Raw genomic sequence first — 26,988 nt, forward strand, 5'->3', positions numbered from 1 at the left:
TGGGCTGATGGGGGGGTCTCAGAGGTGGTACCTGTACATAGAGTAGTGTCCAGCAAACCAAGGTTGGCACCAATGACCATTACAGGTGCTTATAATGGACATCATAACAGGGCATCCACTCTTCAAATAGATGGGGGTAGTAACAACAGTATTTAGTATTTATATCGATATATTTAAAGGATTACTCTCATTGTTGAGGGTAAGAATTTAGTAACCTGAAATACTTAATTCAGCCATTTCACAGACCCAAATATGTAGTTTAGTTGATGCAGCCTAACAAATATTTATGAATGCTTTTGTTTTCTACTAACACATATATAAATATATTCAGTGATTTTCCTTAATACAAAATGCCAGGACATGTAACTCAAAGATGGCACCTGCATTGTGGACAATGCCTAAGGTGATAAGGAGATTGAAAACACCCAAAGTTTGGATTAACCAATCCAGTAGAGACTATGCAAGTTGCTACACGCCCCGAGCCCAACCTGCAATACTTGATTAGACTATATTTTGTGTACACCCTTTTCTTATCTAGAACTATAAAAGTTTTGTGAACAATAAACGAGCAGAATTTCAGAGGCGTCTGTCATGGAAGGAAGCTTATAACCGATTTAAGTCTGTTATATCTTCCTGCGTGCACACATGACATTATAATCTGAAAGAGCAGTCAGACCTTGAGAGACCCCTAGTGTCTCCCCTCAACATCATCATTAAAAGGTTTGACATATTCAAAAGATTGGTGGGGGGTGCTGTCCACCGGGAAAGGGTTCTGAAGTAGCCCTCTGAAAAGATAGTAGGACTGTATGAAATAGCTAAACACTGTACTTTGCTACCTGCGGCAGTCTCATAGCGGAGCAGCCACCACTTCAGTCATGATTGATGGTCTCCCCAACCTATACTTTTGAGATGTGAGGAGCTTTAAAAAAAAAAAAAAAAAAAAAAAGAACATAGCAGGTTCCCCCATCCCCTCCAAACTGTGTAAGACAAGGCCAGCAATACCTTTACATGGCTGGTTCTTTTCCTCTGTCAATGAGAGCTCAGCGTTTGAACTGATATACAAATGAGGAGGACTAACAATGCTAGATCTGAAGCCTCCGTCACTCCAGCTCTATTCCCAGTGCTGACACCTCCTGCTTGATTTGTTGAGGATAAGAATTGAGTATCCAAAAATACTTAATTCAGCCATTTCATAGACTCAGGTATATAGTTTAGTAGATGTAAACTAACACACGTTTATGAATGTCTTTGTTCTTTTTTCTAATAGATATATATGTATATTGCATATTTAGTGTATTTTCCTTAATACAATATACCAGCACATGTAATTCTGAAGATGGCTGCCATATCCTGTCTACACCCAAAGAAGCTGATGAACAAAGAAAAAGAATTTTGTTACTTACCGTAAATTTTTTTTCTTATAGTTCCGTATTGGGAGACCCAGACCATGGGTGTTTAGCTTCTGCCTCCGGAGGACACACAAAGTACTACACTTAAAAGTGTAGCTCCTCCCTCTGAGCTTATACACCCCCTGGTAGCCAGTCCTAGCCAGTTTAGTGCAAAAGCTGAAGGAGAATAGCCACCCACAAGTAGAACCGAATAAGAACCGGAACAACCGGAGACTCTGTCCACGACAACAGCCGGTGATAACACACGGAACAAGAAAATTGCCAACAGGCAACAGGGAGGGAGCTGGGTCTCCCAATACGGAACTATAAGAAAAAGAATTTACGGTAAGTAACAAAATTCTCTTTTTCTTTATCGTTCCTTTGGGAGACCCAGACCATGGGACGTTCCAAAGCTGTCCCTGGGTGGGAATAAACAGAAAAAAACTAAGAAGTAGGCGGAGCCTAACTTCACAAGTGGGCGCCAGCCGCCTGAAGGATGCGTCTGCCCAAGCTCGCATCTGCCGAAGCATGAGCATGCACTTGGTAGTGCTTCGAAAAGGTATGCAGGCTAGTCCAAGTGGCAGCCTGACAGACTTGTTGAGCCGTAGCCTGGTGTCTAAAAGCCCAAGAGGCACCGACAGCTCTGGTCGAGTGTGCTTTGATCCCCGGCGGGGGAGGCACCTGAGTACTCTGGTAGGCATCCGAAATGGTCGATCTAATCCAACGGGCTAAGGTCGGCTTAGAAGCAGAGAGACCCTTGCGCCGCCCTGTGGTTAGCACAAAAAGAGAGGTGCACCGCTTAAGCGCAGCGGTGCGAGCCACATAAATCCGGAGAGCACGCACCAGATCTAGAGTATGCAGCGCTTTCTCAAAGCGATGAACAGGGGCCGGACAGAAGGGAGGCAAGGAAATATCCTGGTTAAGGTGGAAGGGAGAGACCTTAGGAAGAAAGTCCGGGGTCGGACGGAGAACTACCTTGTCTTGGTGAAAAACCAAAAAAGGCGACTCCGAGGAGAGCGCAGCCAAATCAGAGACTCTCCTGAGAGCAGTTATGGCAACTAGAAAGGCCACCTTTTGAGAAAGACGATACAAAGAAACCTCCCTAAGGGGCTCAAAGGGGGGTTTTTGCAATACCGTGAGGACCAAGTTAAGGTCCCAGGGATCCAAGGGCCGCCGATAAGGCGGAATGATGTGAGACGCACCTTGCATGAAGGTGCGGATCTGAGCCAGCCGGGCGAGACGCCGCTGAAACAGCACTGATAGAGCGGAGACTTGTCCCTTGAGAGAGTTGAGGGACAGTCCAAGCTGCAGACCGGACTGTAAAAAAGACAGAAGGGTCGGCAACGAAAATGGCCAAGGAGAATGGCCGGAAGAGTGACACCAGGACAGGAAAATTTTCCAAGTCCTGTGATAGATCTTGACGGAGGAAGACTTACGGGCCAGAGTCAGTGGAGATGACTTCAGGAGGAATACCAGAAGCCGTCAAAATCTAGGACTCAAGAGCCACGCCGTCAATTTGAGTGCCGCAGAATTCAGGCGGAAAAACGGACCTTGCGAGAGCAGGTCTGGACGGTCCGGAAGATGCCACGGCATCTCCACGGACAGTTGGAGCAGGTCCGGATACCAAGCTCGTCTGGGCGAGTCCGGTGCAATGAGGATGACTCGACAGCCCTCCATTCTGATCTTGCGCAGGACTCTGGGCAAGAGAGCTAGAAGGGGAAACACGTAGGACAGACGAAACTGGGACCAGTCTTGAACCAGAGCGTCCGCGGCGAAGGCCTGAGGATCGTGGGAGCGAGCCACGTAAACCGGAACCTTGTTGTTGTGACGGGATGCCATTAGGTCCACGTCCGGAGTGCCCCACTTGCGGCAGATTGACTGAAACACTGCCGGGTACAGAGACCACTCGCCACCGTCCACGGATTGACGGCTGAGATAATCTGCCTCCCAGTTTTCTACGCCAGGGATGTGGACTGCGGATATGGTGGACTTGCAGTCCTCCGCCCATTGAAGAATGCGTTGGACCTCCAACATTGCCAGGCGGCTGCGTGTCCCGCCTTGGTGATTGATGTAGGCAACCGCTGTCGCGTTGTCTGACTGGACTCGAATGTGCCTGCCCGCCAACAGGTGGTGAAAGGCTAGGAGAGCTAGAAGCACAGCTCTGGTTTCCAGCACATTGATTGAAAGGGCTGACTCGGACGGAGTCCAAGTGCCCTGAGCTCTGTGGTGGAGATGTACCGCTCCCCAGCCGGATAGGCTGGCATCCGTGGTGAGAATCACCCAGGACGGAGCCAGGAAGGAGCGCCCTTGGGACAGGGAGAGGGGTCGAAGCCACCACTGAAGAGAGGTCCTGGTCCGTGGCGACAGAGAGCCACTAACCTGTGTAAGGAGGAAGGCCGCTTGTCCCAACAGCGGAGAATGTCCAGCTGCAGAGGACGCAGATGGAACTGGGCAAAGGGAACCGCCTCCATGGAAGCCACCATTTGACCCAGCACCTGCATCAGGCGCCTGAGGGAATAACGGTGGGGCCTCAGGAGAGAGCGCACCGCTAGCCGGAGAGATTGCTGTTTGATTAAGGGCAACTTCACAAGTGCCGGCAAAGTCTCGAACTGCATCCCTAGGTACGTGAGACTCTGGGTCGGAGTCAGAGTGGATTTGGGAAGATTGACAATCCACCCGAATTGGGCTAGGGTGGCGAGAGTGAGCGAAACACTCCGCTGACAGTCTGCGCTGGATGGACCCTTGACCAGAAGGTCATCCAGATAAGGAAGCACTGCTAACCCCTGGAGGTGCAGGACCGCAATCACTGCCGCCATGACCTTGGTGAATACCCGAGGGGCTGTGGCTAACCCGAAGGGGAGAGCCACGAATTGGAAATGATCCTCTCCTATCGCAAAACGTAACCAACGCTGATGTGACACTGCGATTAGCAGATGTAGATAGGCATCTCTGATGTCGATGGACGCCAGGAACTCCCCTTGGGTCATAGAGGCAATGACTGATCGCAGAGACTCCATGCGAAACTGCCGCACCCGGACATGCTTGTTGAGAAGCTTGAGATCCAGGATGGGCCAGAAGGTACCGTCCTTTTGTGGAACTAGGAAGAGATTTGAGTAAAAACCTCTGAACCGTTCCTGAGCGGGAACTGGGACAATCACTCAGTTTGCCTGCAAGGACGCCACGGCCTGCGAGAAGGCGGCGGCCTTGGAGCAGGGGGGAGTAGAGAGAAAAAATCTGTTTGGAGGGCTGGAAGAGAATTCTATCCTGTAGCCGTGAGATATGATGTCTCTCACCCACTGATCGGAGACCTGCTTTAACCAAGCGTCGCCAAAGTGGGAGAGCCTGCCACCGACTAAGGACGTGGCTGGAGCGGGCCGAGAGTCATGAGGAAGCTGCCTTAGTGGCAGAACCTCCTGCGGTCTTCTGCGGACGCGCTTTTGGGCGCCAGTTGGATTTCTGATCCTTGGCTGAGTTAGCGGACGAGGCGGAAGGCTTAGAGGATGACCAGTTGGAGGAACGAAAGGAACGAAACCTCGATTGATTCCTACCCTGGGCGGGTTTCCTGGTCTTGGTTTGTGGCATGGAAGTACTCTTCCCGCCAGTAGCTTCTTTAATGATTTCATCCAGCTGTTCACCAAACAGCCGTGAACCAGCAAAAGGGAGCCCAGCAAGAAACTTCTTGGACGAAGCATCTGCCTTCCACTCTCGAAGCCACAAAATCCTGCGGATAACAAGAGAATTAGCTGAAGCCACCGCAGTGCGGTGAGCAGCCTCTAGCATGGCAGACATGGCATAAGATGAAAAGGCTGAAGCCTGAGCAGTTAAGGTAACCATCTCAGGCATAGATTCCTTGGTGAGGGAATGCATCTCCTCTAGAGAAGCAGAGATGGCTTTGAGAGCCCACACTGCTGCAAAAGTCGGGGAAAACGCGGCCCCCGCAGCTTCGTACACAGATTTGGCCAGAAGGTCAATCTGACGGTCAGTGGAATCCTTAAGTGAGGTGCCGTCAGCCACCGACACAACGGTCCGGGCTGATAGCCTAGACACCGGAGGGTCTACCTTTGGGGAGTGAGACCACTCCTTGACCACCTCACGTGGAAATGGAAACCAGTCATCAGAACCACGCTTTGGAAAGCGTTTGTCAGGGCAGGCCCTGGGTTTGGTCACAGCGGTCTGAAAACTGGAGTGGTTAAAGAACACACTCTTCACTCTCTTAGGCGAGGTAAACTGATGTTTTTCTGCCAAAGAGAGTTGCTCCTCTGATACTGGCGGATTGAGATCCAGCACAGAATTAATAGAAGCAATCAAATCACTAAGATCTGAGTCACCCTCAGAGAAATCGATGGGATACATAGCCTCCGAGCCCCCAGTGAGGGCATCCTCCTTATCTTGAGAGTCAGCTCTTGAGACAGAGCCGTGGGATGGGGAGGGGAAGGAAACCCTGCGCCTTCTCTTAGAAGGACAGGGTCTGGGATCAGATGATGAATCCTCCGTGAGCTCCGATGGACGGAGGTCAGAGGATAGGAGTCCTCTGTCAAGAGTATTAGAGGCACCCTGAGAGGGGGGCTGATGCATATTCATCAAAGTCCTGGACAAAAGTCCCATGGACTCAGCAAATGACTGGGATATGGACCTAGAAAAGGACTCTACCCAGGCCGGGGGTTCAGTCACAGGTGCAGCAGCAGCAGCAGCCTGAGAGACCACTGGGGGTGAGACTCCAGGCTGTGGCACCGCCAAGTTAGAGCAACCATCACAGTGTGGATAAATGCTCGGCTCAGGCATCAGGAGCTTACATGCAGTGCATGCAGAATAAAGCTTTGGAGCCTTGCTCCTTGTGTGAGACATGCTGCTGGAGTGGGGGCTTTGCAGAGAATGAACCCCAGGGAGAATATACAGAGGTCCACAACCGGAGAACGGCTGTGGCTTACCAGACCGCTGAGCGCGGTGTTGTGTGCCCTCCAGATCCCGAAGCCCGGTCCCCCAGAGCGCAGCACCTCAGCAGAGATGCAGAATGCAGGATGTCCCAGAGCAGAGTGAACTCTGCCTGAGAAATGGAGGGGGCGGGACTAGGGGCGTTCCTATAAAAGTGCGGGAACTGGAGGGCTATAGAGACCTGCCGGGAAGGAGGGACGCCCCAGCAGTGGGGAGTGTCCCTCCCCTGTGTAGAACGGCCGCCGGGAGGAGCCAAACCTGTCCCTCTGCATGAGTGACATGCGAGGGCAGGAAAACGAAACTAGGCCTCCGGCGAAGCCGGGGCCTAAATTTAAGCGGCGAGGCCGACAAGCAGGCACCATCGGCGCGGTTCTCAGGCAAAAGCTGGAGAACCCGCCGGAAAAGTTAAACACAATCACATACAGCATACTCTCCCCTTACAATAAAGAACCGGGACCCCCAACATAAACGTCTCAGGTACTTAGCTGCTGAGACGCAGGGCCATGTCCCTGGGGATGAGTGCTCTGGTCCAACAGAATCCTCAAGGGGCTGTGGATGGAGACCGGATTCCTGCCAGGCATGGAGACCGTGCTGGCTCCCATTTCAAGCCAGAGCCCAGAAGGGATGGTGAAGGAGCGCGGCATGTAAGGCTTCAGCCTTGTAAATCAACCTTAACAACACCGCCGACACAGTGGGGTGAGATGGGACATGCCGGGAGTCCAGACATTGACCCGCTTTTCTTCAAACTCTTTCCAAAAGTCAAACAAATCAGATGAGAATGCATGTGTGGATGTATGACCTCCTGAACACAAAGCGATAAACTGGGTAGGACTGGCTACCAGGGGGTGTATAAGCTCAGAGGGAGGAGCTACACTTTTAAGTGTAGTACTTTGTGTGTCCTCCGGAGGCAGAAGCTAAACACCCATGGTCTGGGTCTCCCAAAGGAACGATAAAGAAATTGGGACTGTCCAATCAAAAAGAGACTATGCTAATTTCTATATGTCCTGAGTCCAGCCTACAATACTTGATTGGACTAAACTTTTGTATACACCCTTCACTTCTCAAGAGCTATAGAAGTTTCAAACAATAAAGACCAGTTGCCTCAGTGTCCGTCATGGAGAAGGTCCATAACCGATATAGTGTCTGTTATCGTTCTTTCTCGCGTGCACACATGACAATATAATTTGGAACAGCGGTCAGATCCAAAGAGGGACCGATTGGGTCCCGTCCTTAACAGATTGACAGCGTTTATACTGTGTGACTTCAAGCAAAACAGCTGTCAATCAAGCAGGAGGCGGCTGCAGTGGGTGGGGAATAGAGCTGGAGTGACAGTGGCTTCAGATTAACAAACAGCTCTTCAGCCTCATTTACATATCCATTCCCATGCTGGTGTCTCTGCAAGAGCACTTTCACATTGCGTTTTCACCTATGGTCACTGGTCCCATCGGGGCATCAGTCCGAACCCCCCCCCACCGCAAAATGTCTTTAGGACACATACGCCGACTACGTTCGGGTGTCCGCCTGCAGAAAACATGCAGGCCCAAAAATGGTGCAAGACAGAGCACACGCTGACTCCATCTGCTCCATTATAGTCAATGGCGTATGCGTCCGAAACACTTTTTGTGGTGGGGGTTTGGACGGATGCACCGATGGGACAAGCGAACGCAAGTGTAAATGCAATGTGAAAGTGGCCTTACTGAGGAACTGATTGGCCATGTAAAAATATTTCTGGACTGGTCTTCGAAAGTGTTACATGCGCATACAAACACTTTGGGGAGGGGGAGACAGATACCCTTCACACCAGGGACTTACTTTTCATAAGAGGAAGGCTGAGCCAAGACCCCCGGAAGCTCGGCCATCAGTTTCTCTACTTCTCGCTGTTCAGCCACGGGGACCAATTTTGAAAGCACAGCCATGTGTTCTGCCGTCCGCTCAGAGGTTTCGGTGCTTTGCGCCTCCTTCACCAGACTGTCCCAGAAAGCCTTCCTCAGTACGAGAAGAACGGCAGAGGTCACTGAAAGGGAAACACACAAGAAATATTAACCATCTATAGACGGAGCCTTATGCCCATACCTACTGAGCATCAACCACCGTGGATTGGCGATCACACTGACAGCTGTGAGATATGGTATCGGCACAACACCGTACACCTGGTGGGCATACTCCGGTACCATCGCTCAGTCCCCATTAAAGTGAATGGCAGAGGAACATCAATACAAGTAGTCACGGGACCTACAAACTGTTAATCGATGGAGGGGCGGGGGGGGTAGATGTTGGACAGATACATCATCAATATCCAAGGCTTGGACAACCATAAGGAGTGCTACATAGGAAAATATCTGCCCATAAGCACAGATCGATGGGAGCTCCTTTAAGGCTCTTTATACAAATCAAATTATATGGGGACCGAGCGATCGTTAATAAGATTCGGTCCTTATACAACTTGCATAGTATCAGCAGCACATCTGCTGTTTACAAGGCGTGAGGAGCCACTGATCATGATAAGTTTTAGATGCATCGATTAGGGATGATCGAAAACCTCAAATATTCGGCTACGCCCATATTTGATGAATAGGTCGCCGCTATTCGATTATTTGCAAATATTCGAGGCGCAATGTAAATCTATGGGAAACCCGAATAGCAACTATTTGGGCTTCCCATAGACTAAAGGCCGCTTTACACGCTGCGATATCGGTACCGATATCGCTAGCGTGGGTACCCGCCCCCATCTGTTGTACGACACGGGCAAATCGCTGCCCGTGCCGCACAACATCACCCAGACCTGTCACACATACCTGCCCGGCGACATCCTTTCTAAGGGGGCGGTTCGTTCAGGGTCACAACGACGTCACAGCAGCGTCACTGAACCACCGCCCAATATAAGTGGAGGGGCGGAGATGAGCGGGACGTAACATCCCGCCCACCTCCTTTCTTCACATAGCGGCCGGGAGGCAGGTAAGGAGAGCTTCCTCGTTCCTGCGGTGTCACACTGAGCGATGTGTGCTGCCGCAGGAACCAGGAACAACTTAGTTACTGCTGCAGTAACGATATTTGAGAATGGACCCCCATGTCACCGACGAGCGATTTTGCACATTTTTGCGACGATGCAAAATCACTCATAGGTGTCACACGCAACGGCATCGCTAATGCGGCCGGATGTGCGTCACAAATTCCGTGACCCCAACGACTTCGCATGAGCGATATCTTAGCGTGTAAAGCCCCCTTTATATTGCGCCTCGAATATTCGCATAGCGGTGACCTATTCGTTGAATATTCGGGAAGCCGAATATTGCCAAATATTTGAGATATTCGATCATCCCTATCATTGATGTTTAAACCTTATCCGTGGGTTAACGATTGTACTTAAGGACGCACTATTGCGGCACATTGTGCTTTGCAAATCCTACTCTATGTCCATCATCGCGGGCAAATGCAGCTTTAATGTTGTACTGTGTGTTGCCTAAGTTATTGGCCACCACTGCGGTCTGTCAGACGTGGCCGGTATCCTAGGCAAGGAGCACAATGCCTACAAGTTATTTGCTGAAAAGCTTGCAATCGCTGCTCTGATGCTGATGGGAACGCTGAATCCGGTCAGTGTCCCTGCGCTCCTCCGGAGCAAAACTATTGGTGCTAGGATGCTCTTAATGAGCATTTTGATGCTCAGGTGCTCGTTTACCAAATATAATGGAAGACCGAGAGGAACTCAAGAATTTTTAAAGAAAATCTTCTGAGTTCCCCATTGACTTCCATTATAGTCGGTAATGAGTACCAAGCACCTGAGCATCAAAATGCTCGTTAAGAGGACCCGAGCCCCCAAAACGTTTCCTTATCACTAGTATTCATGTGCAAAAAGAAAAACCTCACGTGCACGTATATCACACTCCCACCGTTGTTCGATACAGCTGCCAGTGTCACCCATCGGTGTGTAGGCTTCCTTTTTCTATGGAGGGGGGGGACATTAGTTGACCACGGAATCCAATCATAAGCCATTGGTTGGCTGCAGTGGTCTTGTTCCATCTAAGATGGAAGAGAGAACTAGAATGGAACATGACCGCTGCAGTCAGTCAACGGTCACCATTTGGCTGCAGTGGTCACCTGATGCTCAATATGAAGAGACCAGCAGCAGCATGAAGGAGAGGAGGTGGTTTTAGTAGGTATTTGTTGGGGTCATTTTAAAAAAAGTGAACAATCCCGATTTCTCATAAAGGGACTTACAATTAATGAAGGGAATTTTGTTACTTACCGTAAATTCCTTTTCTTCTAGCTCCTATTGGGAGACCCAGACGATTGGGTGTATAGCTACTGCCTCCGGAGGCCACACAAAGCATTACACTAAAAAGTGTAAGGCCCCTCCCCTTCTGGCTATACACCCCCAGTGGGATCACTGGCTCACCAGTTTTAGTGCAAAAGCAAGAAGGAGGAAAGCCAATAACTTGGTTAAACAAATTCACTCCGAGTAACATCGGAGAACTGAAAAACCGTTCAACATGAACAACATGTGTACCCGAAAAAACCCAAAAATCCCGAAGGACAACAGGGCGGGTGCTGGGTCTCCCAATAGGAGCTAGAAGAAAAGGAATTTACGGTAAGTAACAAAATTCCCTTCTTCTTCGGCGCTCCATTGGGAGACCCAGACGATTGGGACGTCCAAAAGCTGTCCCTGGGTGGGTAAAGAAATACCTCATGTTAGAGCTGCGAAGACAGCCCTCCCCTACGGGGAGGCAACTGCCGCCTGCAGGACTCTTCTACCTAGGCTGGCGTCCGCCGAAGCATAGGTATGCACCTGATAATGTTTGGTGAAAGTGTGCAGACTCGACCAGGTAGCTGCCTGGCACACCTGTTGAGCCGTAGCCTGGTGTCGCAATGCCCAGGACGCACCCACGGCTCTGTTAGAATGGGCCTTCAGCCCTGATGGAACCGGAAGCCCAGCAGAACGGTAGGCTTCAAGAATTGGTTCTTTGATCCATCGAGCCAGGGTGACCTTAGAAGCCTGCGACCCTTTGCGCTTACCAGCGACAAGGACAAAGAGTGCATCCGAACGGCGCAGGGGCGCCGTGCGGGAAATGTAGATTCTGAGTGCTCTCACCAGATCTAACAAATGTAAATCCTTCTCATACCGATGAACTGCATGAGGACAAAACGAAGGCAAAGAGATATCCTGATTAAGATGAAAAGAGGATACCACCTTCGGGAGAAACTCCTGAATGGGGCGCAGCACTACCTTGTCCTGGTGGAAGACCAGGAAGGGAGCCTTGGAAGACAGCGCTGCTAGCTCAGACACTCTCCGAAGAGATGTGATCGCTACCAGAAAAGCCACTTTCTGTGATAGTCTAGAAAGTGAAACCTCCCTCAGAGGCTCGAAGGGCGGCTTCTGGAGGGCAACTAGTACCCTGTTCAGATCCCATGGATCTAACGGCCGCTTGTCCGGGGGTACAATATGACAAACCCCCTGCAGGAACGTGCGCACCTTAGGAAGTCGTGCTAGACGCTTCTGAAAAAAGACGGATAGCGCCGAGACTTGCCCTTTAAGGGAGCCGAGCGACAAACCTTTTTCTAACCCAGATTGCAGGAAAGAAAGAAAGGTAGGCAATGCAAATGGCCAGGGAGACACTCCCTGAGCAGAGCACCAGGATAAGAATATCCTCCACGTTCTGTGGTAGATCTTAGCGGACGTGGGCTTCCTAGCCTGTCTCATGGTGGCAACGACCCCTTGGGATAATCCTGAAGACCCTAGGATCCAGGACTCAATGGCCACACAGTCAGGTTCAGGGCCGCAGAATTCCGATGGAAAAACGGCCCTTGGGACAGTAAGTCTGGTCGGTCTGGTAGTGCTCACGGTTGGCCGACCGTGAGATGCCACAGATCCGGATACCACGCCCTCCTTGGCCAGTCTGGGGCGACGAGTATGACGCGGCTGCAGTCGGATCTGATCTTTGCGTAGCACTCTGGGCAAGAGTGCCAGAGGTGGAAACACATAAGGGAGCCGGAACTGCGACCAATCTTGCACTAAGGCGTCTGCCGCCAGAGCTCTGTGATCGCGGGACCGTGCTATGAAGGTTGGGACCTTGTTGTTGTGCCTGGACGCCATTAGGTCGACGTCCGGCCTTCCCCAGCGGCTACAGATTTCCTGAAACACGTCCGGGTGAAGGGACCATTCCCCTGCGTCCATGCCCTGGCGGCTGAGGAAGTCTGCTTCCCAGTTTTCTACGCCGGGGATGTGAACTGCGGATACGGTGGAGGCCGTGGCTTCCACCCACATCATAATCCGCCGGACTTCCTGGAAGGCTTGCCGACTGCGTGTCCCCCCTTGGTGATTGATGTATGCCACCGCTGTGGAGTTGTCCGATTGAATTCGGATCTGCTTCCCTTCCAGCCACTGTTGGAAGGCTAGTAGGGCAAGATACACTGCTCTGATTTCCAGAACATTGATCTGAAGGGTGGACTCCTGCTGAGTCCACGTACCCTGAGCCCTGTGGTGGAGAAACACTGCTCCCCACCCTGACAGACTCGCGTCTGTCGTGACTACCGCCCAAGACGGTGGTAGGAAGGATCTTCCCTGTGATAATGAGGTGGGAAGAAGCCACCATTGCAGAGAGTCCTTGGCCGTCTGTGAAAGGGATACTTTCCTGTTCAGGGATGTTGACTTCCCGTCCCATTGGCGGAGAATGTCCCAATAAAGAGGACGCAGATGAAACTGCGCAAACGGAACCGCCTCCATTGCCGCCACCATCTTCCCGAGGAAAGTGCATGAGGCGTCTTGAGTGCGACTGACCGTGACGGAGAGTCTGCACCCCGGTCTGTAGTGACCGCTGCTTGTCCAGCGGAAGCTTCACTAGCGCTGAGAGGGTATGAAACTCCATGCCAAGATACGTTAGTGATTGGGTCGGTGACAGGTTTGACTTTGAGAAGTTGATGATCCACCCGAACGTCTGGAGAGTCTCCAGCGCAACATTCAGGCTGAGTTGGCATGCCTCTTGAGAGGGTGCCTTGACAAGTAGATCGTCCAAGTAAGGGATCACAGAGTGTCCCTGTGAGTGCAAGACTGCTACCACTGCCGCCATCACCTTGGTGAACACCCGTGGGGCTGTCGCCAGACGAAATGGCAGAGCTACGAACTGGAGATGTTCGTCTCCTATCACAAAACGTAGAAAACGTTGGTGCTCTGTAGCAATCGGCACGTGGAGATAAGCATCTTTGATGTCTATTGATGCTAGGAAATTTCCTTGAGACATTGAGGCAATGACGGAGCGGAGGGTTTCATCCGGACCGCCTGGCCTCCACGTGCTTGTTGAGCAGTTTTGGGTCCAGAACGGAACGGAAAGAGCCGTCCTTTTTTGGCACCACAACCAGATTGGAGGAAAACCGTGTCTTGTTCCTGAAGAGGAACAGGGATTACCACTCCTTCTGCCTGCAGAAGAGCATCGGCTCGGTGGGGAGGTGGGGACGTTCTGAAGAATCGAGTCGGAGGACGAGAACAGAACTCTGTCCTGTGCACGTGGGCACAATGTCCCTCACCCACCGGTCTGTGACCTGTGGCAGCTAAATGTCGCCAAAGGCGAGCGAGTCTGCCATCAACCACGGATGCGGAGAGATGAGAGAGCTGAGAGTCATGAGGAGACCGCCTTGGTAGCGGTTCCTCCGGCTGCCTTCCTTGGGCGTGATTGAGCCCCCGGAAGCTGAGCCCCTCTGAGGCTTTTCAGCTCTTTTGGACGAGGACAATTGGGACCTGCCCGAGCTTGGGAAGGACCGAAACCTCGACTGTCCTTCCAGGACAGCATTAATAGGGTAAGTCGCAATGCAGACATTGCGAGGTTACGGACGCCCCTGCGGCACAAATGTACATATGCTCAAGACCAGCTGTGCAAGAACAGCTGAAAAGCTTAGGGTGCCCATACGGCTGTAAATGCCGGAGCAACCGACACGCCGATAGCCTCATAGACAGATTTCAACCAGAGTCCATCTGTCAAGCATCTTTAAGTGAAGTCCCATCTCCACTGCAACTATGCTCTAGCTGCAAGCCTGGAGATTGGAGAATCCACCTTTGGGCCCTGGGTCCCGCGCTTGACCACGTCAGGGGGAAAAGGATAACGTGTATCTTTAATACGTTTGGAGAAAACGCTTATCTGGTAAGCGTGGTGTTCCTGGACTGCTTCTCTGAAGTCAGCGTGACCAGAAAAATACTCAATATACGTTTGAGCTACTGAAATGGGACTTCTCCTGCTGTGAAGCTGACTCCTCCGCTGGGGGAGCTGAGGGAGAAAGATCCAACATTCCATTGATGGACGCTATAGGATCATTCCTTATGGCGTCACCATCCGGTGTATCCGGATTGAGAGCGGTGTCAGGATCAAAGTCCTGATGAGCTACGTCTGCCTCATCATACAGAGAGCCTCCTGGGACCCCCCCGGAGCACCGATTTTATTCCAAATGAGGGTGGCCAGGGAGCAATGATCCAGATTGCCCATGGCCTGTCCGGACTGCAAGTCTCTATCCCATTGCAACTCCATCCCTGTCCTTGGACAGGGTTGACAGGTGGTTCCTTTGGCCACGTCTAGTAGAGACCCCGGCTGACCAAGTGCTACAGGGGAGCATTGCACACAATGGGGTTCAGTGCCGTGGAACAGTATCACATGCAGTAAAAACAGCATCGAATGCCTGTGTTGCTTATATGCTGCTGCCGGCTAGCCATCTAGGATATAGAGCCAAGAATGGCGACCGTACAGTGCAATGTATAGCATACAAGCATAAAGTACAAATGAACACTGCAGCACATGCAATACAAGCAGCATAGAAAGCCTGTGCCTTGGCACCCCTGCTTTTCTGCTGCTGTAGACTAGCCATCTAGGGGAATATAGCCCAGAATAGCGATCAGAGTTGCAAACTGAAGAATATTCTCTATCCCAGCAGTTTTGAAGGGAGCACAACTACGTAATTTTTACTTCCACCCACACGTGAATGTGTGGAACAGTGGTAGCGCCTGCCGGATCATAATAACGGGAAAGAAGCTTGTGCCAACTACCTGAACATTTTGATCTACTATCATGTCAGAGTGCGCTAAGCGTATAGAAAGGGAGCAGCACACAAAAATATGGCATCCTTGAAATCACCAAACCTCCTTGCCTTAAAAGTTACCTTTAGTGAGCTGCGTAAACTGGAAACGGCCCATGGTCTTCAAGTAGGCATTGATGAACGTCAAACAAGTCAACATTTCCTTTCTCAAGACCTTCTCTCTTCCAGGATTGAGACACCAGAGCTCAAACTGCAGCCTGTGCGTTCTGCTGTGCTCCACCAAGAGACCAGCGACGGCAAGAGAGGACGTGGTCATCTCACCAAGACAGTGCGTAAGTGTGCCAACCTCCACCACATGTGCCAAGGCGGGTTCTCTCTGCAGAGCATCAACGAGGACCATCTCTAGGTCAGACCCAGCCGATGAGGACAACAAATGGCCGACTCCTCTTGTGTGCTCCACCGAGAAGGTCATATCCTCCTGACATTGCTTCCTCCGGTGGCTATCATTGAGAAGTTGCACCAGAATTGAACCATAGATGGTCAGTGTCTGATCGGAGGAGTCCTCATTGACCCCAAGAAGAAATTCTTCAGGAAGTTTCAAGAGGGCTACAGTCATTTCATTCACCTGAAGGGTGTCCATATAAGGATGCAAATCCTGCAAAGCCTCTAGGGCAGGAGACTTCTTAGATGGTTTCTTTTTAGATGTTTCAAGTGCCTTGAGGACACTAGTAGAAATGGCATCAAAATATTTGGCCAGCAGATGCAGGTTGTCTGTTTGTTGTAACATTGGGGCGCTAGATTTCAGTAGGTGAATTATACCCTTGTTAAGGTGAGAGGATAGCAGCTTAGTGGAGACGGGGTTCAGATTGTGCATGGGGGCAGACTGGCGGTCCAAGGCCAAGAACCAATTTTCCAACAGAGGATGTTTGAAGATGACAGAAAGAATGGTGTCCGACACCTAAATATAAACATATGATAATAGGTGTAAAAGCTAAAATTGCAGACGATTATTTAAGAAAAAACAATAATTTTACATATTCTCGTTTTAACCACAAAGTTTAGAAAAGGTTTCGGAACCCTTTAAACTCAATGGCTCAAACTCTGGGGATCCGGTGTAGATGGCTCCCATCGTGTGCGCCGGGACAGGAAGTCATGACGGAATAGGATGTCCATCCGAGACACCGCCGGTGAGGTCTCATTCTAGTCACCTGACTGCAGCAACCAATCATAAGCCCAAGCAGTCAGGTGGGCAACATCATCTTTTCCTGTCCTAGAGATTCATGAAGCTTGAGCCCATCAGTAGGATTTATTATATTATGGCAAGACCATCCCCAAATGTATGAAACATATACCATAACTAAGGCCTTAATTTCTAATCTTGCAGGTGGAGGAAATGCAATAAAAAAAAAAATCACTGGCTGGGCTGATCGCTTGAACCCCAGCAGTCCCAAGTGAGGGGGTCTCTGAGGCCCCTGCGTGACTGGAGCGGTACTGCGCATTTGCAACCACCACTCTACTCACTTCTATTGGACTGAGATAACTCGGTGCTACCTCCATGTCACTAAGCACTGCCGATATTAATTAAACCCATCATTACCGTATTCCCAGGCGTTTCCAGAATACTTGGGTCGCTTTCAATAAATAGATCGGATTCCGTCCTCTGTTCTTTCTTTTGGCTTTCATATTCTTGCTGGTATTTGCATAGGAGGCAATTCAAGAGGTCCATGAAGAAGCTCACCAGATTAGCTGCGGTGGCTTTTTTATGCTGGGGAAGGGGATATTAGACGTTACATGGAGTTTATTACAAAATGCATGCACAGAAAAGAAGTATCTGAATCACTTACAAGATTACAGGAGGGCAGATGTGCCGGTCATGGCAGTATTAATTCTCAGTGACGCAATGAACACTGAGGGAAAGCTCAGCAACTGCTGCTGTTGGGTTAGAGCAGGGGTGGATGGGCTTTTCTGCGGCCCCCAAACTGATTCCTGGGGACCGCAGTGCTTGGGCAGCAGCCACATCTTGCTGGCCTTTTAAACCCAAACGTGCGCTGCGAGCACGCGTACACAGCGTTCACTAATGAATGCTGCATGCGCATACACTGAAGGAGTAGGTCCTCAGCACGCTGGCCAGTGTCAGGGTGCCGAGGACATACTTTGGGGGGAGGAAAGAGCGCAATGCACTTGTAGCGCCCCTGAGCCACTCAGGGCACTACAGGGAGCTGCATCCTCCCGGGGATGCAGGACCTACCCCCTCGGCCCGGTAACACCAGTGCAAGCAACAGCAACACACCTAAATTCCCAGTTCCCACACCACACCAGGGGGTCAAATAGGGGGAGGGCCACCCAGTGGGCAGAGCCTGACCAGGGAACTAGACAGCCTGGTGGGAGTGGACAAAAGGAGTCTGCAAGAATGTAGTGAAGGGAGCAGACGTGCCTGAAGTTGGGTCTGTGTAGCGGTGACCCGAGGGCATGGTTGTCAGCATAAGGCAAACAAGTACCTGTGGGCCGGAGTCAAGACCCCAGGGCAGGTATGCTGAAGTACCACTGGAACCTGAGCACGCACGGGGCACAGGACCCTAAGTCAGGCGACAGTTTCATACGAACTGGCAATTACCTGCACGGTGAGGGTACCTCCATGGGCCTCACTGACCTACAGATCCGGGGACATCAGCAGTAAAGCGAGGATCGGGGTTCAGACACATACCGCCCCACAAGGTCCACACTGCCAGCCAAAAGGACAGACCGCTGTATCACAGCTGGGGGACCCCCAAAGTTTCAAGCTTCGTTGTCTCAACTACACAGAGTGCCGGGGACAGAGCTACCTGGTCACCAACTGGCACTGGCAATACAGGGACCGGAACCAGCCACCTGAGGGTCCACAGTGAGTAAGGACTGTTCAATCTACGGACTGGCCTCCCTTATTATTGCACGATAAATCTGCCAGGCTCAGCCTTACCTGTGGAGGGCCTACCACCACAGCTGCCACTATCATCAGCCCTGGGAGTACCCACTTCAGCAGCGGCGGTTCTACAATCATAACCGCAACCCGCAGGTGGCGTCACATGAACATTAACTCTTATCTCCCCTGTAAATACTCCCTTTACAAAAAGCACCCAGGGCACGGGACCAGGCAACGGTCACCACAGTGACATCCCCAATGGTATAGACTGCCCAGGACCAAGTACCCCATTCCCTGGGCGACACACACTCTTGTCTCACAGAAGAGGAGCGGCTGCCCCACCATCCACAGTACTGTACATGCCCCCCAAGTGCTGTGTGCCCACCCCCAGTGCGGTCTGTGCCCCCTTTCCGATACCTGAGTCCCCTCCAGTCATGACTGTGCCCCCAGTGTCGCCTGTGAGGTCTATGCCCCCAAATGTATATAAAGCATTCCCATCATCTTCTATGTGACGTATACAAAGCAGTCCCATCATCTTCTATGTGATGTATATAAAGCAGTCCTGGTATCTCCTATGTGATGTATACAAAGCTGTCCCGGCATCTCCTATGTGATGTATATACAGCAGTCCCATCATCTCCTATGTGATGTATATACAACAGTCCCGGCATCTCCTATGTGATGTATATAAAGCAGTCCCATCATCTTCTATGTGATGTACATAAAGCAGTCTTGACATCTACGTGACTTATACAAAGCAGTCCCGGCATCTCCTATATGACGTATACAAAGCAGTCCCGGCATCTCCTATGTGATGTATATAAAACAGTCCCTGTGTCTCCTATGTGATTTATATAAAGCAGTCCCGGTATCTCCTATGTGATGTATATACAGCAGTCCAAGCATCTCCTATGTGATGTATATACAGCAGTTCCGGCATCTCCTATGTGATGTATATACAGCAGTCCTATGTGATGTATATACAGCAGTCCCGGTATCTCCTATGTGATGATTGCAAAGCAGTCTTGGCATCTCCTATGTGATGTATATACAGCAGTCCCGGTATCTCCTATGTGATGTATACAAAGCAGTCCCGGCATCTCCTATGTGATGTATATACAGCAGTCCTGGCATCTCCTATGTGATGTATATAAAAGCAGTCCCGGCATCTCCTATGTGATGTATATAAAGCAGTCCCGGTATCTCCTATGTGATGTATACAAAGCAGCCCCGGCATCTCCTATGTGATGTATACAAATCAGTCCCGGCATCTCCTATGTGATGTATATACAGCAGTCCCGTTATCTCCTATGTGATGTATACAAAGCAGTCCCGGCATCTCCTATGTGATGTATATACAGCAGTTCCGGTATCTCCTATGTGATGATTGCAAAGCAGTCTTGGCATCTCCTATGTGATGTATATACAGCAGTCCCGGTATCTCCTATGTGATGATTGCAAAGCAGTCTTGGCATCTCCTATGTGATGTATATAAAGCAGTCCCATCATCTTCTATGTGATGTATATAAAGCAGTCCCGGCATCTCCTATGTGATGTATATAAAGCAGTCCCGGAATCTCCTATGTGACGTATACAAAGCAGTCCCGGCATCTCCTATATGACGTATACAAAGCAGCCCCGGCATCTCCTATGTGATGTATATAAAACAGTCCCTGTGTCTCCTATGTGATTTATATAAAGCAGTCCCGGTATCTCCTATGTGATGTATATACAGCAGTCCAAGCATCTCCTATGTGATGTATATACAGCAGTCCTATGTGATGTATATACAGCAGTCCCGGTATCTCCTATGTGATGATTGCAAAGCAGTCTTGGCATCTCCTATGTGATGTATATACAGCAGTCCCGGTATCTCCTATGTGATGTATACAAAGCAGTCCCGGCATCTCCTATGTGATGTATATACAGCAGTCCTGGCATCTCCTATGTGATTTATATAAAAGCAGTCCCGGCATCTCCTATGTGATGTATATAAAGCAGTCCCGGTATCTCCTATGTGATGTATACAAAGCAGTCCCGGCATCTCCTATGTGATGTATACAAAGCAGTCCCGGCATCTCCTATGTGATGTATATACAGCAGTCCCGTTATCTCCTATGTGATGTATACAAAGCAGTCCCGGCATCTCCTATGTGATGTATATACAGCAGTCCCGGCATCTCCTATGTGATGTATATACAGCAGTCCCGTTATCTCCTATGTGATGTATACAAAGCAGTCCCGGCATCTCCTATGTGATGTATATGCAGCAGTTCCGGTATCTCCTATGTGATGTATATACAGCAGTCCCGGCATCTCCTATGTGATGTATACAAAGCAGTCCCGGCATCTCCTATGTGATGTATATACAGCAGTCCCGTTATCTCCTATGTGATGTATACAAAGCAGTCCCGGCATCTCCTATGTGATGTATATAAAGCAGTCCCGGCATCTCCTATGTGATGTATATAAAGCAGTCCCGGAATCTCCTATGTGACGTATACAAAGCAGTCCCGGCATCTCCTATGTGATGTATATACAGCAGTCCCGGCATCTCCTATGTGATGTATATACAGCAGTCCCGGCATCTCCTATGTGATGTATATAAAGCAGTCCCGGCATCTCCTATGTGACGTATACAAAGCAGTCCCGGCATCTCCTATGTGATGTATATACAGCAGTCCCGGCATCTCCTATGTGATGTATACAAAGCAGTCCCGGCATCTCCTATGTGACGTATACAAAGCAGTCCCGGCATCTCCTATGTGATGTATATAAAAGTCTCAGTGTCTCCTATGTGATGTATATAATTTACAAAGCTTTTCACAAAGAGCTGACTGTGCTCCAGAGACAAACCTGGCAAAGCAGTTGTGAGAAGCAACGTGCTCAATATCACCGAATATCTCAGCCGCACAAGAGAGAAGCAGCTCCGGCCACCGCAGTAGGGGAAGTTACGGTAATTAACTGTTTGATCTAATCTAGCAGGGTAGTTTTTAAGATGATAATTTTGTGCGGCCCCCGAAGGTTGGTAGAAAATTCCAAATGGCCCTTGGCAAAAGAAAAAAAAAAAAAAAGGTTCCGCACCCTGGGTTAGAGGAACAGCTGATAATGTACTCCACAGATCCCGTGTGTAAGGAAAGTGCCTCCCAATCACATCACCATTACACACGTCACAGTAGGGACATAAGTAGGAACCCCAATAACAGGATGACCCTGACATCACAGATGGGGTCCCCTGCTTTAGATACCCTCATTTATAAAGTAAAGCCACTGGAGAGAAATTAATCCCGTATGTCAAATATATAAACAAAAAAGAAACAGAAATCATGAGATTGTCATGCTCGCCACTAGGCCCAAAACTAGACTCACATTTCTTGTTCTTACAGTAGTCACTATAAAAAAAACAGACAGGATTACAATGAAAGGTATCACTGCTATACACAGTAGACACCACAAGACCCACTATTAACAATAGGTGATGTGTCAGCTCACCTCCTCCCCCTGTCTTTACATTGACTTATAACACCTCTATATACAGTAGATAACACAGGATCAACCATTCACTAAAAGGTGATATCACAGCTCCCCTCCTCCTCTTGTCCAATGACTGATGGCTTCTATATACAGTAAGTAACTGTATCCACCACTCACAATAGGGGATGTCACAGCTCAGCTCTTCCTCCTGTACATTACTGATAACATCCCCTTATAGTGTATAGGTAATATAGGATCTACCATTCACAATATGTGATTTCACAGCTCACCTCCTCCTCCTGTTCAATGATTGATAACACCTTTATATACAGTAGATGACACAGGCACTACCATTCACAACAGGTGATGTCACAGCTCAGCTCCTCCTGTACAATGACTGATAAACACCTTTATATATAGTAGATAACACAGGATCCACCATTCACAACAGGTGATATCACAGCTCACCTCCTCCTGTACAATGACGGATAACATCTCTATATTCAGTATATGACACAGGCGCTACCATTCACAATAGATGATTTCACAGCTCACCTCCCCCTCTGCAAATCAATAGTAAAAGAGACTAAACATGACTTTGAAACATAATTTATCAGCGTAATAAGCTTGTCTCTTCATGTATGAGAATATTCTCCTCATCCCAAAAATCTTTCTTGATCAAAACAAAATCCCTGAGTAATGAGATTAAAGACTATGGAGAAGGAATTGGTGAGGATGAGGAAGGAGCTGCATAAACAGACAGACGCGGTGAAGATGCTGTTGCTTTTTCCGGTTTTGTCTCTTCCCAGAGCCGCATTCACAGCCACATTGCTCATTAATGTCCTTTATGTCTGCTGATTCTCACAGAGCTTGGCCACTACTTTTACACGGATGGCTTATCCTTAGGATCGACCAAAGCCCGACACCCGGCACCCACGCGTTCAGGTGCTCAGTCCCAGCGGTAGTAGCAGGCGGCTGGAAATGCGCAGGTCTGGCTCTGCTCCATCTCCTGACAGCGGCTGCGGCCGGGCACTGCACATCCGCCTCCTACTGATATGAAGTGGAGGCGATGAGCAGTAACCGGCCGTGATCACACGACGAGGCAGCTCTGGAATGGAACAATCCGTCCGCATGCTGCCGATGTCGGCACCGAGAACAGCTGATCGGCGGGGGTGCAGGGTGCGGGACCTCAGCCGATCACACATTGATGTCCCGAGTATAGGTCATCAATGTTAAAGTTCTGGACAACCCCTTAACGACGTATGTGCTATATAGAGTCAGGGGGATCAGGAATCCCTCATATCAGAGTGTAATGTATGGGAGGCAACAGATAATCACCACCCACTAGCTCAGAGAAGACTGAAAATTAGACAGAGCGAAAGCCTGGTGACAGAGGATATGTACTATGGGGTATACCTAGATGACCGGCACAATAGACCTTTATTTACATTCATTACATACAGCGATGTGCACACGTTGCGTTCTGCCGTGACAAATATTCCGCAGCGTTGTTACTGCATGTGCGTTTCATAATGCAGCCGAAATGCTGTGTTTTGGATGCTTGCCATAGACCGTGGGAAAAGCATCCAAAACGCACAAAAGAAGTGACATGTTGCTTTTTAAAACACATCGATTTTGTCAAAAATTTGACATCAAAACGCTGCGTTTTAAAACTTGGATTTTGCTAAATTCTCATAGACTCTGCTGGGGACGCAGAACGCATGCATTTATGCTGCAGTTTAAGGCTGTGTGCTCACGGGAAAGTGTCCTGCGGCTATATCTGCAGGAAATTCCGCAGGAGTTCCCAGAAATCCGCAGCACAACTTTGTCTGTTTCCATGCTGTGGAATGTCCTGTGGATATGCTGCGGGCATTCTGCATTGAGGATACAGTACCATGGCTTCGGCACTGCATCCTCAATGCAGAACAAGTGCTGGAGTGATCGGGGAGTTCATACTTACCTCCATCACGCAGCACTTCTGTCCGTCACCGGCCGTGTCTGCACTGTGCAGGAGAAGGTGGGCGGGCCTGAACTAGCTCTGGCTGTCACATGACCGGAGCTCGTGCAGGCCCCGCCCACCTCCTCCTTCCTGCTCATGGATCCACCGCGCTCCAGCCTCCTGTGCACCAAGGGAAAGTGACCGGGAGTCTGCATTCAAGGCAGGTAAGTATGGGATCATCCGCAGGTAAATCCACAGGAATAATTGACATTCAGTTATGTGCGGCTGCGGGAGATCCGCAACATATTCCGCAGTCGCACATTCCGCAACGTGGACACAGACACTCCACATGTCCCATAGGATAACATGGGGATTGTCTGTACATGCTAAAACCTGCGGATTTATCTGGAAAATCCAGATAAAGCCGCAGGTTTTCCACGGCAAAATCCGCAGAAGCAAGCTCCCGTGGGCACATGGCCTAAAACGCTGCGTAAACGCATGAAAAAACGCAACGTGCGCACATAGCCTAAGGTAGTAATGTTGTACCTTGCTGAAGTTGTCCACAGTAGTCCTCAGACACAGCAGGGTGTGTTTTACAGCGAGTGGAAGCTCCTCTTGGGGAATCCGTGATATGGAGTCCTTCAGGCTCTCCAGGGAGTCTTCTTCTGTACCAACATTCACAAACACCTTCTTCAGGAGGAAGTCATACGAGGCAGCGTCCTCCTCCTGCTCCAAGGTTTCCATTCGGCCATTACCCTGCTCCGTGAACTAGAAAAACAAGCAACAGTCACTGATCCGGTCAGAAAAAAAAAAACAACATTTTCTGTATCAATTTTTCACAGTTCCCATGACCTCTGCTTGCTATCACTCAGTATGACCCTTTATTTGTTAATTTACAATTGATGTAAATATCTAACCTTTTCATGTAATAGAAGGATGAGGCTCGTTATAGGTATCAGGACGGTGTATTTTAATGAGCCTGCACCCATGGTGCAAATTGCCTCGTCAGAAAGGAAAAAGACTGGACTCTAGGGTCACCTGAAGTAGCAATCCGAAAAGTGAATATCAACTCAAAGGGAAGGTGTCGTCCAAAAAAAATAAATATTATTTGTTTTTAATTGAGCAAAATAAAAAAAAATAAATAAATAAAAAACAAGTTTGATATTTTCCACTCTTAAACACTAGGGGAAGCAACTGCTGAAATCCTACAGAAATCCCAATGTAGAAATAGCCTGGATTACAGCTGCAGTAAAGTGGGCAGAATCTGCTCTCCTGTGTGTGATATCACAGCTCCCCCTCCCAATCTGGGTGTATCCAAAGGGATAAGGGAAGATGAAATTTAGGATCACAGTGCGGAGCCATTTTGTTGGTGACCACAAATGTCTGAAGTGTCACCAAGAACAGCTGCATAGTGCTCTCCACATAACGCTCTGCACGCCCCGTAACAGCAATAATGCCGCATGCACGCCCGCTCACAATGTTCTTCCACATGTACACACACAATGCTCTGCATGCATGCACGCACGCCCGCGCAATGCTTTGCCACATACACACACGCAATGCTCTGCACGCAAAGCTCTGCACGCATGCACTGCTCTGTATGCTCGCACGCAATGCTCTGCCACATGCACACCTGCAATGCTCTGCCACATGCACACCTGCAATGCTCTGCCACACGCACGCACGCCCACCCGCAATGCTCTGCATGCACGCACGCCCACCCGCAATGCTCTGCATGCACGCACGCCCACCCGCAATGCTCTGCATGCATGAACGCCCACCTGCAATGCTCCGCATGCACGCACGCCTACCCGCAATGCTCTGCATGCACGCACGCCTACCCGCAATGCTCTGCATGCACGCACGCTCACCCGCAATGCTCTGCATGCACGCACGCCCACCCGCAATGCTCTGCATGCACGCACGCCCACCCGCAATGCTCTGTATGTACGCACGCCCACCCGCAATGCTCTGCATGCACTCCCACAGCAGCTGCGGCAAGGAGAGCGGGGAGGGTTTGGGGGGTATGGGAGGCGTGGGGGGGGAGAAGAGCGGGGGGTGTCATTGGAGACCGTAGCAGCAGTGGCAGGGGGTCGAGCGGGGGTGTCATTCGAGATGGTAGCAGAGGGTGGCATTGGAGACAGTAGCAGCGGCGGGAGGGGCACCGGTACTCACTAAGGCCGAACGGGTGACGGGGAAAGTGCAGCACACAGCATAAGCTGTGAGCTGCACAAAGATGGCGCCGATCTCCTCCCTCTGTTGTGAGCTAGACAGCCCCGGGGGCGCGTCCAGGTTACAGCAGGGAGCGGTCTTGTATTAAGTATAGGGGTCGCAGCCTGACTATCAGAGTGAATGCAGAGTTAGGGCTGCCATAAAGGTGAGTAACTGTCGTTACTCACACAGCAAACCCAAGATGGCAGAGCCCAGTGCTTCAGTAAAACTAGAATTAAATAAAAACTTAACAGTGTAATTTTAATTTTGTATTAATAATACTTTACTTCATAATCGCTATTATTAATACAAAAATAAAAACCGCAACACCCTACCTTTAAGATAAAAGCAAAAGAAGAATCTCAATTTCAAACACGTTTTGGGGTGTTGCCCCCTCTTCAGCGCAAAGCATGAGATCCGATTTGGATGGATGAGAAGCTTCGGACAGGGGTGCAAGGGGTAAGGTTTCTTGTTGTGGAGAGTGACATGCCAGTGTAAAGAGGCTTAAAACATTATTAGAAGGATCATATGTCAATGAAAAAAAAAAAAAAGCTTCTTTATGAATACAGCTGGTTAAACATTTACCTTTTTTTGGTGAATACAGCTCCTATGACAACTCTGCATTGACATCCTATCGTGCCATCTCTTCGCAAGGAAAACTTTAAAAGGAGTTTTCCAGTTTTATGGTGATGTGACGGTCACGCTTAAAGGTTTTTTTTTCTGGTTTAGAGCGTTGATGGCCTATTCATAAAATAGGCAACCCATATGAGATCAGTGGCGGTTCCACTGTTGGCAGCGCTGACAGTCAGCTGTGCTTGTGCGAGCGCCGCAGCTACTTAGTGAGAACAGTGCAGGGCATTAGTGGCACACAACCTCTGTTACTTGTGTCAAGGGAGGAATTTTGGTAAAGACTGCTAATGGAGTCTTCATATGGGGAATCAGAGACGGTGCCGTATTAGGTGTATATCAGTGCCGATATATCAATGTATCAGACGAAGGGAATTTTGTTTACTTACCGTAAATTCCTTTTCTTCTAGCTCCAATTGGGAGACCCAGACAGTGGGTGTATAGCTACTGCCTCTGGAGGCCGCACAAAGAACTACACTTAAAAGTGTAAGGCCCCTCCCCTTCTGGCT

At 49.7% G+C, this 26,988-nt stretch overlaps 1 protein-coding gene across 3 annotated transcripts in view; it reads right to left on the reverse strand.

Annotated features, from left to right (window-relative positions):
- URB1 (URB1 ribosome biogenesis factor) overlaps positions 1-26,988 on the reverse strand; it is a 311,203-nt gene that overhangs the window by 125,870 nt on the left and 158,345 nt on the right. For all 3 annotated transcript variants that reach the window (XM_075335040.1, XM_075335039.1, XM_075335038.1), the window contains 4 exons: positions 24,188-24,409; positions 16,927-17,094; positions 15,453-16,287; positions 8,133-8,334 (listed from right to left, as the gene is read on the reverse strand). In XM_075335040.1, coding sequence (XP_075191155.1) covers positions 8,133-8,334; positions 15,453-16,287; positions 16,927-17,094; positions 24,188-24,409 — 1,427 coding nt within the window. The remainder of the gene's footprint in view (positions 1-8,132; positions 8,335-15,452; positions 16,288-16,926; positions 17,095-24,187; positions 24,410-26,988) is intronic.

This window comes from Anomaloglossus baeobatrachus, chromosome 2, assembly GCF_048569485.1.
Source record: "Anomaloglossus baeobatrachus isolate aAnoBae1 chromosome 2, aAnoBae1.hap1, whole genome shotgun sequence".
NCBI classification, from domain to species: domain Eukaryota; kingdom Metazoa; phylum Chordata; class Amphibia; order Anura; family Aromobatidae; genus Anomaloglossus; species Anomaloglossus baeobatrachus.